Source organism: Balaenoptera acutorostrata, chromosome 5 (assembly GCF_949987535.1).
Source record: "Balaenoptera acutorostrata chromosome 5, mBalAcu1.1, whole genome shotgun sequence".
Taxonomy (NCBI): domain Eukaryota; kingdom Metazoa; phylum Chordata; class Mammalia; order Artiodactyla; family Balaenopteridae; genus Balaenoptera; species Balaenoptera acutorostrata.
Genome location: NC_080068.1, coordinates 91,954,038 through 91,968,319, shown reverse-complemented (window position 1 = coordinate 91,968,319; position 14,282 = coordinate 91,954,038). Strand labels below are relative to the sequence as shown.

The window sequence follows — 14,282 nt, the reverse complement described above, 5'->3', positions numbered from 1 at the left end:
AAACAGTACCACCAGACACTTGGTTGCCCCAGTGAAGAGTGCTTTTGTGATAGACTGTGTCATTGGCTCCAATTCTTCACCCCTTTCTGACCTATGCCCTTTGCCATGTAACTTTGCAATGTTTGACCACATGACTTGATTGAGCCAAAAGAATGAGGTAGAAGTGACAGTGGCAGCTCCGAGCCTAAGCCGTAAGAACCTTGTCTGTTTCTCCTAGCTCTGTTGTGCTTCTGTCACTCCCATGAAAGAAATGTGCCCAGGCTGGCCGGCTGGTTACAGCAGGAGGATGAGAGACACACGGAGCAGAGCTGAGTTACTCTTGCCAAGGTGAACCTAGATCAGCCGGTCACTAGACACATGACTTAGCTCAGGTAAGATTAGAGAGCTGAACCCCTCAGATACATGAGAAATCACTGAGATGACAACATGGAACTCTTATGGCTTCTTTCTCAGACATTCCAGCAGAAGTTGGGTTTCGGGGCGTGACCTCTGCCCCAGTGGCCGAAGCTCCTCCTAGGAGAGAGGGGGCGCTCTGAGTCACGGCGGGTCATGGCGGCGCTCTTTCTCAGCCTCTTTGGTTCGGACTGAGGCTTTCGGGACGGCGGCGGGAAGATGGCGGCCCCCAGGGAGTGGCTTGGAGCCGTAGAGGCAGAGGGGAGCTCGGGTCGCCAGGGGAACTCGGGAGTCGAGGTGGTGGTTTTCTCCGATCCCGCCCCGCCCGCCCCGCTGTGCCCTCACGGTGGGTCCGCGTCTGGGCTCAGCCTGGCTGTCGGGAGCCAAGGGGCGTGGGTGAGCCTGAAGGTGCTTTTAGGGCTCCCGGATTCAGATCCGCCTCTCTCTCTCCCACCGAGTGTGATATCTAGAAAACGCTCCGGGAAGTTGTGGTTTTCCACTTACTTAAGAAACCGTCATAGAAAGTCCCCACTATTGTGGTTTTGGCTTTACGGCTGTTACATGTTTTTTGAAGGAACGAGGCAGAGGCTAGGCAAAAAGGATATGTGTTATTGAGTAATTCCCGTTGCCAAGTACTTGAAGATTTCATTTGTTGATTTACTGTCTTTTCCATTAAGATTAAAAAAACGTTAGGGAGCACGATAGAATGAATTCTTGCTTAACTAGACCCAGTTTTTCTTGGGGAGAGAGAGTGTGTCCAACTCTAAAAGCTCAGATTTTCACTGAAAGGATAACTGAGCGGAGGTGGCAAAGTGCTCAGTTGTTTGGACTCCGTCTTTGTTGTTGTGTCAGGACCCAGGCCGTTCACCATGTGGGCTGCAACTGTACTGACAATAGCATTTTCCTTCTGGAGAGACCAGTTTTCAAAATTTATTTCTTAAGTAGTCCTTGCCTGAATGTTGTGACTTTGGGGGAAAAAAATTATTAAACAGTAGTGCATTTAATTGTGACAAATTGTGCATAAAACTGAAACAAATTTTATTTAAAGGGGATGAAAACTAGGAACTTGAGGTAGATGACTGTTTGACTTATTTTTTCCTATTCTGGAACTAGGACCCACTCTTCTGTTTGTGAAGGCGAACCAAGGGAAAGAAGAAACACGGAGGTTTTATGCCTGCTCAGCTTGTAGAGATAGAAAAGATTGTAATTTTTTTCAATGGGAAGATGAAAAGGTATATCAACTTTTTGGATATGTATATATATATATATATATATATATTTTTTTTTAATTGTTGATGTCTGTGACATTTCATTGAGAATGTATGAGATAAATCTCTTAAGAGATGAAGATACCATGTTTTTTTGGTTTGAGAGACTGGAGTTTATATTTACTCTGAACTTACTCTGATTACTGATGTCTTAAATTACTGTCTCAAAGTCTGAGTTCCCTTTAAGGCTTTCTGAGGTGTTAGTATCGGTTTTGCCAATATAGATTTCTCCCTAAAGAGTGCAGGTCATGATCATTCCAGGAAGTGCTTTAGAAAAACACTTTTTGGGAAGGATTTGCATTGACCATCCCTTATTGCGCTACTGGATGACTGATGAAAGCACTTAGAGATACAGTTATGAGCTTGGAATTCTCTTGGACTCAGCTCCAATTAAAGTTTCTGAAAGTTTTGACTAGAAAACTTTCAGCTTTGTTAGGTTTGTTGGAAAACAGTCTGTATGCCACTCTTCTGTAGACTCGTTAAGATCACTCTCTGTGAATTAATCCCTCAGTGCTTTAATATGTTGGTTATTGTTTCAAACTGCTCTAGAATTTTCCCAGGTTAATGTGTTTTGTTTTCCCGTGGAATGAATGCTTGTTTACAGCTTAGAGTTGCTCGAATTTCTGGCCTTTTGATGGCAGAATGCGATACCAGTTTTTCTAGGATAGTAGCAAGTTGATGGTTTATTAAGTTTATTTTTTACTCTGTTTCAGTTGTCAGGAGCCAGACTTGCTGCCCGAGAAGCTCATAACCGAAGATATCAGCCTCCTTTATCCCGTTCGCAGTGTGTGGAAAGGTACTGATGCCGTGTCATTTTAATTTATTATCCTATTGTTGTTTTTTCCCTCTGTGCCTTTAAGTTTACTTTCAGTAATTAATTTCTTTTTATTGTGGTAGAATATATATATAAGATAACATTTGCCAATTCAGTGGCATTAATTACATTAACAGTGTTGTGCAGCTATCACCACTATCTGTTTCCAAACGTTTTCATCACCCAAAACAGAAATTCTGTCACCAGTAAGCAATAACTCCCCATTCCACCTTCCTCCCATCCCTGGTAACCTCTAATCTACTTTTTGTCTCTATGATTTGACCATTCTGGGTACCTCAGATAAGCGGAATCATCAATATTTGTCCTTTTGTGTCTGGCTTATTTCACTTAGCGTCGTGTTTTCAAGGCTCATCCATGTTGTAGTATGTATCAGAACTTCATCCTTTTTATGGCTGAATGATATTCCTTTGTATCCATGTACCACATCTTTTTATTTTTATAAATTTATTTATTCATTTATTTTTTGGCTGCATTGGGTCTTAGTTGCTGTGCGTGGGCTTTCTTTAGTTGCGGCGCACAGGCTCTAGGCATGGGGGCTCAGTAGTTGTGGCTCGCGGGCTCTAGAGCGCAGGCTCAGTAGTTGTGGCACATGGGCTTAGTTGCTCTGTGGCATGTGGTATCTTCCCAGACCAGGGCTCGAACCTCTGTCCCCTGCATTGGCAGGCGGTTTCTTAACTACTGTGCCACCAGGGAAGTCCCTGTACCACATCTTGTTTATCCAATCATCCATCAGTGGACACTCAGGTGTTTCCACCTTTTGGCTATTGTGAATAATACTCAACACATGTTGGTGTATAGATATCTGTTTGAGCCCCTGTTTTCATTTCTTTTGCATATATACCTAGGAGTGGAATTACTGGATAATATGATAATACTATGCTTCGTTTTTGGAGGAACTGCCAACCTGCTTTCTTCAGTGGCTGCACCATTTTACATCCCCATCAGCAATGTATGAGGGTTCCAATTTTTCTACGTCCTTGCCAACACATTATCTTCTGTTTTTTTGATTATAGCCATCCTAGCAGTTGTGAAGTGGTATGTCATTGTAGTTTTGATTTTCATTTCCCTCATTATTAATGATGTTGACCATCTTTTCATATGCTTTTTGGCCATTTGTATATCTTCTTGGAGAAATGTCTATTCAAGTCCTTTGTCCATTTTTAATAAGGTCGTTTGTCTTTTTGTAGTTGAGCTGCAGGAGTTCTTTATATGTTCTAGATATTACACTCTTATCAGATGATTTGAAAATATTTTCTCTCATTCTGTAGATTGTCTTTTCACTTTCTCAATGATGTCCTTTGATACACAAGAGTTTTTAACTTTGATGAAGTCCAGCTTTCAATTTTTTTGTTGTTGTTGCTTGTGCTTTTGGTATCATAGCTAAGAATCCATTGCCATATCCAATCTCATGAAGATTTACTGTAATCTTCCTTTTTGAAATACTAAACCAAACAAACAAACAAAAACTTTTAAAAGCTGTAAACATTTGTTTTTAAAAATCTGAATTTTAAAAATTTTTTTATTTTTTTAAAGATTTTTTTTTTTTTTGATGTGGACCATTTTTAAAGTCTTTATTGAACTTGTTACAATATTGCTTCTGTTTTATGTTTTGGTTTTTTGGCTGTGAGGCATGTGGGATCTTAGCTCCCTGACCAGGGATTGAACCTGCACCCCCTGCATTGGAAGGTGAAGTCTTAACCACTGGACTGCCAGGGAAGTCCCTAAAAATCTGCATTTTTTTTTTTTTTTTTAAGGTTTTCAATATAACATTTATTTCTTAAAAGTTAACATGTGCATAATAGGAAAACAAAGAACACAAGAAGCAAAAAACAAAGTCATCCACCATCACAAGCAGTTTACCATTTGATGTGTCCTTCTAGGTCTCGTTTGTGTATTTAAACACAACTAAGCATCCATTTTTATGTAATTAAGATCATACAGTTATGTATCATGCTTTTCACACATCATGAATATTTACCACTTCAAAGTCCCAAAGCTATGAGTATTTTGATAACCAAAAATACACTACACCAACTCAATCTGGAAGGAAAAAAAATGTAATCCTTTCTTGGCGACAAAAACTTCAGAAAAGACAAAAATGGCAACAGGCCTCTAGATAAAGATATTGGCAGAGTTATGCTTAAAATACTACATTCCCTTAACGTTCAATTAAAAATGAGACATAAAGCAACACAGTACCCAAAGTATAATGCTTTTAAGAGGATTCATTATCTGATCTAAACTATTAAAGTATTAGCAAGGAGGTATGTTTCCACTGAATTACTTAACAATGTATTCCTATAGTACAGCTAAGAGATGCACATACATCAATGGTTATCATCAAAATATAAAAAGGAACATATCCATACTTCCCTCCCTTTTATACTTCCTTCTGCCCCTCTGCTGCCAACCTAATGAACAAGTCCTTGTGTACATTTCTCAGATGGTTTAACAATTCCATGTCCAAGATGCTACTTTTTTATCAATGGTAACAAAGATATTTACAAATTGGTTAATTCACTAGCTCTACTTTTTATCATACATTGTCACCTCAGGACTCCTAAAAAGCCTAGATGTTGCAAAATAATGAATGAACCTTGTCCATAATAAGCATTGGTACTTTACAAAAATGCACATTTAGACCTATGGTTATAACCTAAAACTGTCTTCTAGATATGGAGGTATTAGCCAAGAGCCCTTCCCTTCACTCTTCCTCTTACCCCTCCTCCAGCATATCAGCGACTAAGTACAGGACTGTATCTAGCTCCAAGAGGTGGATTAACATAGACGCTCCCAGAAGACACAGCCCTTCCTAAAAACCAACAAAAGGGGGCTTCCCTGGTGGCGCAGTGGTTGAGAATCTCCCTGCTAATGCAGGGAACACGGGTTCGAGCCCTGGCCTGGGAGGATCCCACATGCCGCGGAGCGGCTGGGCCCGTGAGCCACAATTACTGAGCCTGCGTGTCTGGAGCCTGTGCTCTGCAACAAGAGAGGCCGCGATAGTGAGAGGCCCGCGCACAGCGATGAAGAGTGGCCCCCACTTGCCACAACTAGTGAAAGCCCTCGCACAGAAACGAAGACCCAACATAGCCATAAATTAAAAATAAATAAATAAATAAAAATTAAAAAAAAAAAAAAAAACCAACAAAAGGGCATTTATTAAGGGGTAATTTTACTACCTCTACTTTTAATATACTTTGGGCATTAGGACTTGCTTATTCTTTAATACACAGCAATTAACTAAAACACACAAATAGAACAATGGTTAGACAATCTGAACTTGTCTAAAGACTCATGGGCACAGATCCCTTCTCTGTACTTCCTTCCCTGTCTGCTCCCCGCCTCCCCACCACCCAGTGAATAGTCAGCTTACTCTCCAAGACTCAAGTTTAACAATTTCCACTCCCCCAATACAACCATTCCTATGAATTAACAGAAAAAAAATACTTAAAACGTGTTACTTTTAACTCTCTACTTTCAACATATGTTGTGCACTTTTACACATCTAGAAAGATTAGATGTTTCAAATACGGATTTAAGTTTGTCCACTATATATACATGTAGTAGCACTGAAGAAACTGCACACAAAGGGTATAGTCACAAAGTGTCTCCTAAACAGGAACACTCTGGCCTAGAAGCTTCCCCTTCTCATCTCTATCAACCCAGCGGACAAGAATAATAAGCATCTGTAATGCTTAGAGGGGATTTTAACAATTTTACTTCCTCCAGTTGTTTTCAGAAGTCTTTCCTATGAATTTTAACACAAAGTGAACACAATGTATTTATCGGCTATTTTTGTCATACACTGGCAACCTCTTTAACATCTAGGAAGACTAGATGTTGTAAATTTGGACCTCTGTCCTTTATGTACACTATGTACACAGCCAAGTAAAACAAAACGCAGAGACGTACCGGACAATGGTTAGTCTTGGTATAAAGCCCTTTACACTTTCTTCTTTCTCCCTGAACCAGCACAAATAAAATAATGTGTACTGCTCAGAGAGGTGGTTTGATCATTTTGATCACTCCATTTCTAAAAGACAGTATTTCATATGGATTTTAACAAAATGATATATCTACAAAATATGTTACTTCACTACCTCTACTTTTAACATACTTTGTGCACTTCTAAACATCTAGGAAGACTAGATGTTTCAAATAAGGACTTAAGTTTGTCCACTATATACACAGTAGTGTTGAATAAACTACACACATGTAACAATGGTTAGATCTGAAAGTGTCTTCTACATAGGAACATTCTAATCTAGAACACTTCACTTCTCCCAGTACCTCCTTTCGGCCATCCATCCAACATTGGGCAAGTACAGGCACAGGTGTCACTTAGATATGATTTACAATTTCACTTCCAAAGGTCCTTTTCAGAAGACGGCCTTTCAATGAATTTTAACACAAAGTGTACAAAATGTGTTAGTTTACTAACTCTACTTTTGTCATACATTGGCAACCTCTTTAATATCTAGAAACTAGATATTATAAAATTGGGACCCATTGGTCCAGTATATACAAAATATATACAGTAAAGTTAAACAAAATGCATGTCACATATAGAGCAATGGGTAAGTTGCAATGTTCTAGTAACTGCTAGCAAAACATCTTTTGCAATCTTCCCGCCCACCTCCTTAAACCCAATGAACAAGCACAGAGTATACTGTTCAGAGAGGAGGTTTAACAATTCCATTTCCAAAGACAGTATTTCCCATCAGTTTTTAAAAGCTATTTACAAGAAGCATTATTCTACTAAAACTACTTTTAAATACATCAAGCACTTCTAAACATCTAGAAAGAATAGATATTTCATATAAGAACTTACTTGTCCACTATGTACACAGCACTGTTAAATAAAATTGCACACATGTAACAAGGGTTATAATCTGAGGTATCTTCTAAATATGACCATTTTGGCCTGAACCATTTCCTCCCTCACTTCCTTCTCTCCGCCGCCAATCCAGTGGACAAGTACATGCATGTGTAATGCTTAGAGATGGTTGAACAAATTCATATCCAAAAGTCATTTACAGAAGACAAGCTTTCCTATGAATTTCAATAAAGTGGACAAAATGTGCTAATTTTACTAACTACTTTGTCATACACTGGCAACCCCTTTAACATCTAGAGACTAGATGTTGCAAAATTAGGGCTCAATTTGTCCATTATATACACTATATACACAGCAAAACAAAATGAACATACAAAAAATGGTTTTGTATGAAAACGTCCAGGTATGAACACACTAGCATATTACCTTTTGCAATTCTTTCCCTCCCTCCTCCAAACCACTGAACAAGTATAGACAATAGTATACTGTTCAGAGAGGTGGTTTAACATTTAACATTCCCAAAGACAGTACTTCCTATGAATTTTAGCAAAAAGATATTTACAAAGTGATATTTTACTACCTCTACATTTAACATACGTTGGGCACTTCTAAACATCTAGATGGACTAGATGTTTCAAATAAGGACTTAATTTGTCCACTATATACAGAACAGTATTGAACGAACTGCACACATGTAACAGTTATAATCTGAAAGTGTCTTCAAAATACCAGCATTCTAGCCATTTTAAGACCAACCCCCTTCTCTCTCTCCCCCGCCTCCAACCCAGAGGGCTATAATGCTCAAATTTTCAGAAGACAATCTTTCCTAGAAATTTTAACACAAAATATACAAAATGTATTATTTACTAACTATTTTTGTCATACACTGGCAACCTCTTTAACATCTAGAAAGACTAGGTGTTGTAAATTAGGACTCATTTGTCCATTATATACACTATATACACAGCAAAGTGAAACAAAATGCAGGAACATAAAAAAGACAATGGTTAATCTTGCCTCACTATAAACACACTGGCACAGAGCTCTTTGCACTTCCTTCTCCTCTCCCCGACCTTGAACCAGTGCACAAACACAGTGCATACTGCGTACTGTTCAAAAAGGTGGTTTGGCCACCCCTCCCCCCCAAAACAACATTTCATACGAATTTTAACAAAAAGATATTTACAAAATGTCTTTTTACTACCTCTACTTTGAACATATATCAGGCACTTCAGAACATCTAGAAAGACTAGATATTTAAAAAAAGTACTTATTGTCAACTACATTACAGTAGTAAGGAATAAAATGCACACACAAAACAATGGTTCTAATATGGAAAAGTCTTCTAACTGTGACCAGTCTGGCATAGAACCTTCTTTTCTTCCTCCTCAACGTCTGCCATTCCATGTCCTCTAACCCACTGGACAAACGTGGACCTCTGTGGCTCCTGATGTCGCCTCTAGAGGTGGTCAAACAACTCCATTTCGAAAAGTCATTTCCAGAAGACATTTCTTTTCTACGGTTTTTTTAAAGAAACAAATGGGCATTTACAAGACATGTGACTTTAACTCTATCATACGTCGGCAACCTCTTCACATCTAGAAGGCCTATATGTAGCGAAAAGTTTTCTTTCGAAAGGTTGGGGGGAAAGTTGAGAGCAGCTTTTTCATATTATATACACAGGCCTTCTATAAACGGCCAGTAAATCTTCCCAAAGGGTGGCGGGCACTTCCTATTGGCCGCATGTGGTACGTTATTCTACCATTTCTATCTTCCGACATCTAAGTCTTGGTAGAACGACGACCAACCGCCCGATGACCCGCTAACGTTCCACCCGTCGTCGACCGGGGCTCCGCTCACCTTCCGGGCCCGTTCAGGCCTTTGTCCGTAGTTCTCCGGACGAGGTGAGGTCTCGTCCAACTGGGACAGAGAGGTCACCTCAGGTCCCGGATCCGCGCGGGCTCCAAGGCCTAAGGGTGGCTGAGCTGGCGTCCACGCAGACCCCCCTTCCCGGGCCCTCGAAACTCTAAGGGCCCTCCGCGGCGTTCCAGTGGCCGCCATTCTTCTCGCCCTGCCACGCCCGACGCCCAAAGGCGCCACGTCCTCGGTGGCCTGCCGGAGGCTTCGCCTAACCCCTACAGCGTGGGGTCAAGAGACCCGGCGGTGGGCGGGATCTGGGCTCCAAGGGGCCGCCGCCATTAGGTCGCGGAGGTGGGGGTGGGGGAGAAGTTCGTTGCTGCTTCCAGGCTCGGGCCCACTGGCAGGGCCGGCTGCGGCGAGGGCTCTGGGGCTCGGCAATACACAGCCTGAGCCTGTCCCGGGGGCCCCCCAGTTCACCTGCCGACCGGAGGCCGGAGGGCCTGGAGGGCCCCGGGCTAGAAGGCCGCGATCCGCTTCTCACCGCGCTCTCTGCCGGAACTGACTTCTGCATTTTTTAAATGTTTTATTGGGTGAACTGGAATTGAGTCATAGATTTAATTTTTTGGCAAACTTGTGAAAAGAATTCATCCCTCTCCTTTGTTATAGGCGTTGTGTTCTGTGTGCTGGGAGAGACTTCTTTTTTTTTTTTAAATTTATTTATTTATTCATTTATTTAATTTTTGGCTGCATTGGGTCTTTGCTGCTGCACGCGGGCTTTCTCTAGTTGCAGTGAGCGGGGACTACTCTGTTGCGGGGCGCAGGCTTCTCATTGCGGTGGCTTCTTGTTGCAGAGCACAGGCTCTAGGCGCGTGGGCTTCAGTAGTTGTGGCACACGGGCTTCAGTAGTTGTGGCTCGTGGGCTCTAGAACGCAGGCTCAGTAGTTGTGGCACATGGGCTTAGTTGCTCTGCGGCATGTGGGATCTTCCCGGGCCAGGGCTCGAACCCGTGTCCCCTGCATTGGCAGGCGGATTCTTAATCACTGCGCCACCAGAGAAGCCCTGGGAGAGACTTCTTAAGAAGCCTCTGTCTGGGTTGCTGATGACAAATAGGTTTTTTTTTTTTTAATTAATTAACTAATTAATTTATGGCTGTGTTGGGTCTTCGTTTCTGTGCGAGGGCTTTCTCTAGTTGTGGCAAGCGGGGGCCACTCTTCATCGCAGTGCGCGGGCCTCTCACTATCGCGGCCTCTCTTGTTGCAGAGCACCAGGCTCCAGACGCGCAGGCTCAGTAATTGTGGCTCACGGGCCCAGTTGCTCCGCGGCATGTGGGATCTTCCCAGACCAGGGCTCGAACCCGTGTCCCCTGCATTGGCAGGCAGATTCTCAACCACTGCACCACCAGGGAAGCCCCGACAAATAGGTTTTCACTCTCATGATAACTCCTGCTGGTTACCTGGGCTGCTGTGTTTAGAAGGATTCTGAGGTCATATCTAGGCTAAGTGTAAAGGAATACTGGGATCTGTTAAAAATGTCTTCTTGAGTTTCTTAGTAGCTTTTAAAGTCCTTTGATAGGGGAGGCTTTTCTTGAGATAACTTGATTGCCCTTTAACTGCAGTACTTAATCAGTGATTAAGTCTACTTAATTTATGGGAATTAAATCAACAACAAAAAATGTTGAAAAAGGAATTAATGTAAATTGAGCACCACTGAGCTAGGCACTATGCGAGGTGTTTTCCATGATATATTGTTTAAATCCTGCCAAGATGGTTTACTTAGATGAGAAAATTGAGGGCTTGGAGAAGTTAAGTAACTTCATCACCTTCATACTATTAGAATGAATGAGCAGTGACTCAAACTTATGTCTCCCAGATTCTAAAACGGTATTTTTAAGCATATAAGCAGATAGTAATTAATATATGATGTGTAGTGATTTAATTTAAGGAGATATAAGGATATAAAACAAAGAGTTATATAGAGATATATTATTATGAGATTATTATAATGAGATAGAATATCGAAGATGCAGAAAGTAGAAAAATAATCACTAATGGTTTCTCCCTTTGAACCCATCACCTTGGTCATTTTGTAGTCTTCCTTCTGGCCTTTTTTCCTATGCAAAGTTTTGTTGTACAAGATTGTGGTCATAATGTGGACATAGTTTTGTACTCTGCCGTATCACTTTTAGCTGATAAGCATGTACTTCATATTATTACATAAGGATATTGGTGATACAGTTACACTCTATAAGAAAATTTAGAAGATCTTCTTTCCTTGTGTAATAAGATTTTAGTCTGGAGCTAAACCACTGTGCAAGTCTTTGTACTACCAGAGTATGGTTTTTGATACTGAAGAATTTTTGAAATTCACATTTCATGTTAATTAGAATTTAAAAACACTGGCTAGACTATGGAATATTAAAGAATTTTCAAAAGGTTATTTCTTGGGGGCCATAATTTCATCTGTTATTTAGTGTTGATTCTTGAGAGCATGTCTTAATAAAGTCATTTTCAACATCCTAAATCATCTGTGACCCAAAACCTCAGATTTTGTTGTCCAAGCCTCCATCCATTCCATCCATCCAGTCATTTATTCATTCTTTGTTGAGGGTTCAAAAAGAACTTAAAATGCTAGTAATGGAGTTGAGATATATTTAAACATAATACAGTGCAAAAGAAGAATGGTTTGTGTTGACAGTATTCATAGAAAAGATTGAGTACTCTGGAAGATCAGAAACTTTACAGCTAACTTGTGCCTTAGCTGATCAATTCAGTTTAAGGATATAGTATGCGAACAGGTTTTGGAGGATGGGTAAAAGTTTTTGCTTTTGAAATGTAATATCATTGATTTCACTGGATCACTTTATAATTGATGCTCTTATGCTTTCTTACATGCTTTCGACAAGAGTGAAAGGTTTGAAATCAGTCATTTCTCAAAATTAAAAATTTTGCCTTTTTAAAACCAAAGGCTTACTAAATTACCTATTCTATGTTATTAATTACTTACTCTCTTAGTGTGTCTTCAGCTTGAGACTGGCAGATTATTCTTGGGTGTAAATGGACGTAAGGATGACGTACTGTTACTTGAGATTATAATTGTTTTCTAATTTAACTTTACACAACTCATTTATGTTATCTTATTAAATAACTACTATATTTGAAAGTGTTAAAATGCATTAAAACATTATACCCATTCTATAAAGCAAACTTTTTATCTGTTACTGTGACATAACGATAGCTTTTCATTGACTGATTTAGTTTTGAAATTATTAGAAAGGAATAATGGTAGCTATTGAGATAAATTGACCTTTCTTACTTGATTTTTATTATGGAACTGGCAGTGCTGCACAGACTTCTAGGTTCTACAGAATAGGATTTGATATTCATTTTTCTAATTTCAACCATGCTTTATATTCCATATGTGTTCAGTTGACAGATTTACATTTTGTGCCTGAGACTTGACTTTCCTTATAGTTTTTAGCTGCCTGTTATACCCTGACATGTGTTATTCTATTATGTAGTATGTTGACATCTTTATCGTGACCGCTGAAGTCTTAGGGAAGATATATTTTAATGCTAAAATTAGCATTAATTTATGTGCATCCCGATAGTTTTGTTTAGTTGATATTTCATTTGGTTATGTTTTTTTCAGAGCTCATTTAAACTCAGATTTTCAAGGTCTGCTATTAGGGAAATGCCATAAACATAATTTGTCTACTCCCAGAAAGTCAAATGGAACATCAAATGGAGATCAATAAAAATGACATTTCAAAATGCTAGCCTGCAATTTGTGTGTCATGCTGAGCCATGCAGCAGAATGAATTTCTTCTCCCCCCCGGGTGTGTGTAGTAAGTACAAATGAGGAAGGAGCACTGAGTAATCCTGAGTTCCTGGGAGTCTCAAGTTCTTCCTACCAAACTTAAAAAAAAACCCTTATGTCTGAATGTTACATTTAAAGCCATGCAGTTGACTGATAATGATATAATTTTGAATAGAAATATGCACAAGATCTCAGTTGATCTTTTGTCAAGAGAAGGTTAATAAACTAGCAATAAAAGCTTTCTGAAGGACAGTTTTGACCAGGCACAAAATACATCAGTGGAGGTTCATTTAACATTGTTCTTTTTTTCCTTCATTTAAAAATAATTAAGCTTAGTGCCTTAAGATAGTCCCATGTAGTGAGTTAATTGCCACACTAGCCCCTCGCTTTGAACTTTCATCTCTTCCTGGTGATTTTGCAGCTTCTGCTGCCTTCAGCTGGCTTCACTCGGTGTGTGATAGGCAGTCCTTTTGACCATATTTAAGTAGCAGAAGCTGGAACAGCGTCATCCGTTTGGGGAGCTTCCTTTCTCCTTTTTCCTATAAAGCCCTTGATTGTTTTCATCATTCATTCAATGACAAATATTTACTTCTCTAATATCAAAAGTGTGCTTCTGCTCCGTTTCTCTATTTTGGTCTCTGAGTGTATGTACAATAACTTTGTGTTTTGGGACTGAGTCATAGGATAATGGCAGTGACACTCCACCTACAGTCTGGCTGATGGCAGTTATAAATCATGTCTCAATATCCTAGATGCTAAAATGTGAAAACGTTTGCATCTTAGAAGTGATCGGATTTTGCTTTGTGATCCAATCTGACAGGCTTTCTTTTTTCTCTTTTTTTAAAAAATTAATTAATTTATTTGTTTTATGTTTGGCTGTGTTGGGTCTTTGTTGCTGCACGCGGGCTTTTCTCTAATTGTGGCGAGCAGGGGCTACTCTTCGTTGAGGTGAGCAGTCTTCTCATTGCGGTGGCTTCTCTCGTTGTGGAGCGTGGGCTCTAGGTGTGCGGGCTTCAGTAGTTGTGGCACACGGGCTCAGTAGTTGTGGCTTGTGGGCTCAGTAGTTGTGGCTTGCGGGCTCAGTAGTTGTGGCTTTCAGGCTCTAGAGCGCAGGCTTAGTAGTTGTGGCTCACGGGCTTAGTTGCTCCACGGCATGTGGGGTCTTCCCGGACCAGGGCTCGAACCCATGTACCCTGCATTGGCAGGTGGATTCCTAATCACTGTGCCACCAGGGAAGTCCCCAGGCTTTCTTTTTTTTTTTTTTTTTTTTAAT

General features: G+C 40.2%; 1 protein-coding gene across 3 annotated transcripts in view; it reads left to right on the top strand.

The window, feature by feature from the left end:
- Positions 1-612: 612 nt before the first annotated feature.
- ZCCHC4 (zinc finger CCHC-type containing 4) overlaps positions 613-14,282 on the top strand; it is a 55,724-nt gene continuing 42,054 nt past the window's right edge. For all 3 annotated transcript variants that reach the window (XM_007168451.2, XM_007168450.2, XM_007168449.2), the window contains exons 1-3: positions 613-739; positions 1,507-1,625; positions 2,375-2,457. In XM_007168451.2, the coding sequence (XP_007168513.1) occupies positions 613-739; positions 1,507-1,625; positions 2,375-2,457 (329 nt within the window). The remainder of the gene's footprint in view (positions 740-1,506; positions 1,626-2,374; positions 2,458-14,282) is intronic.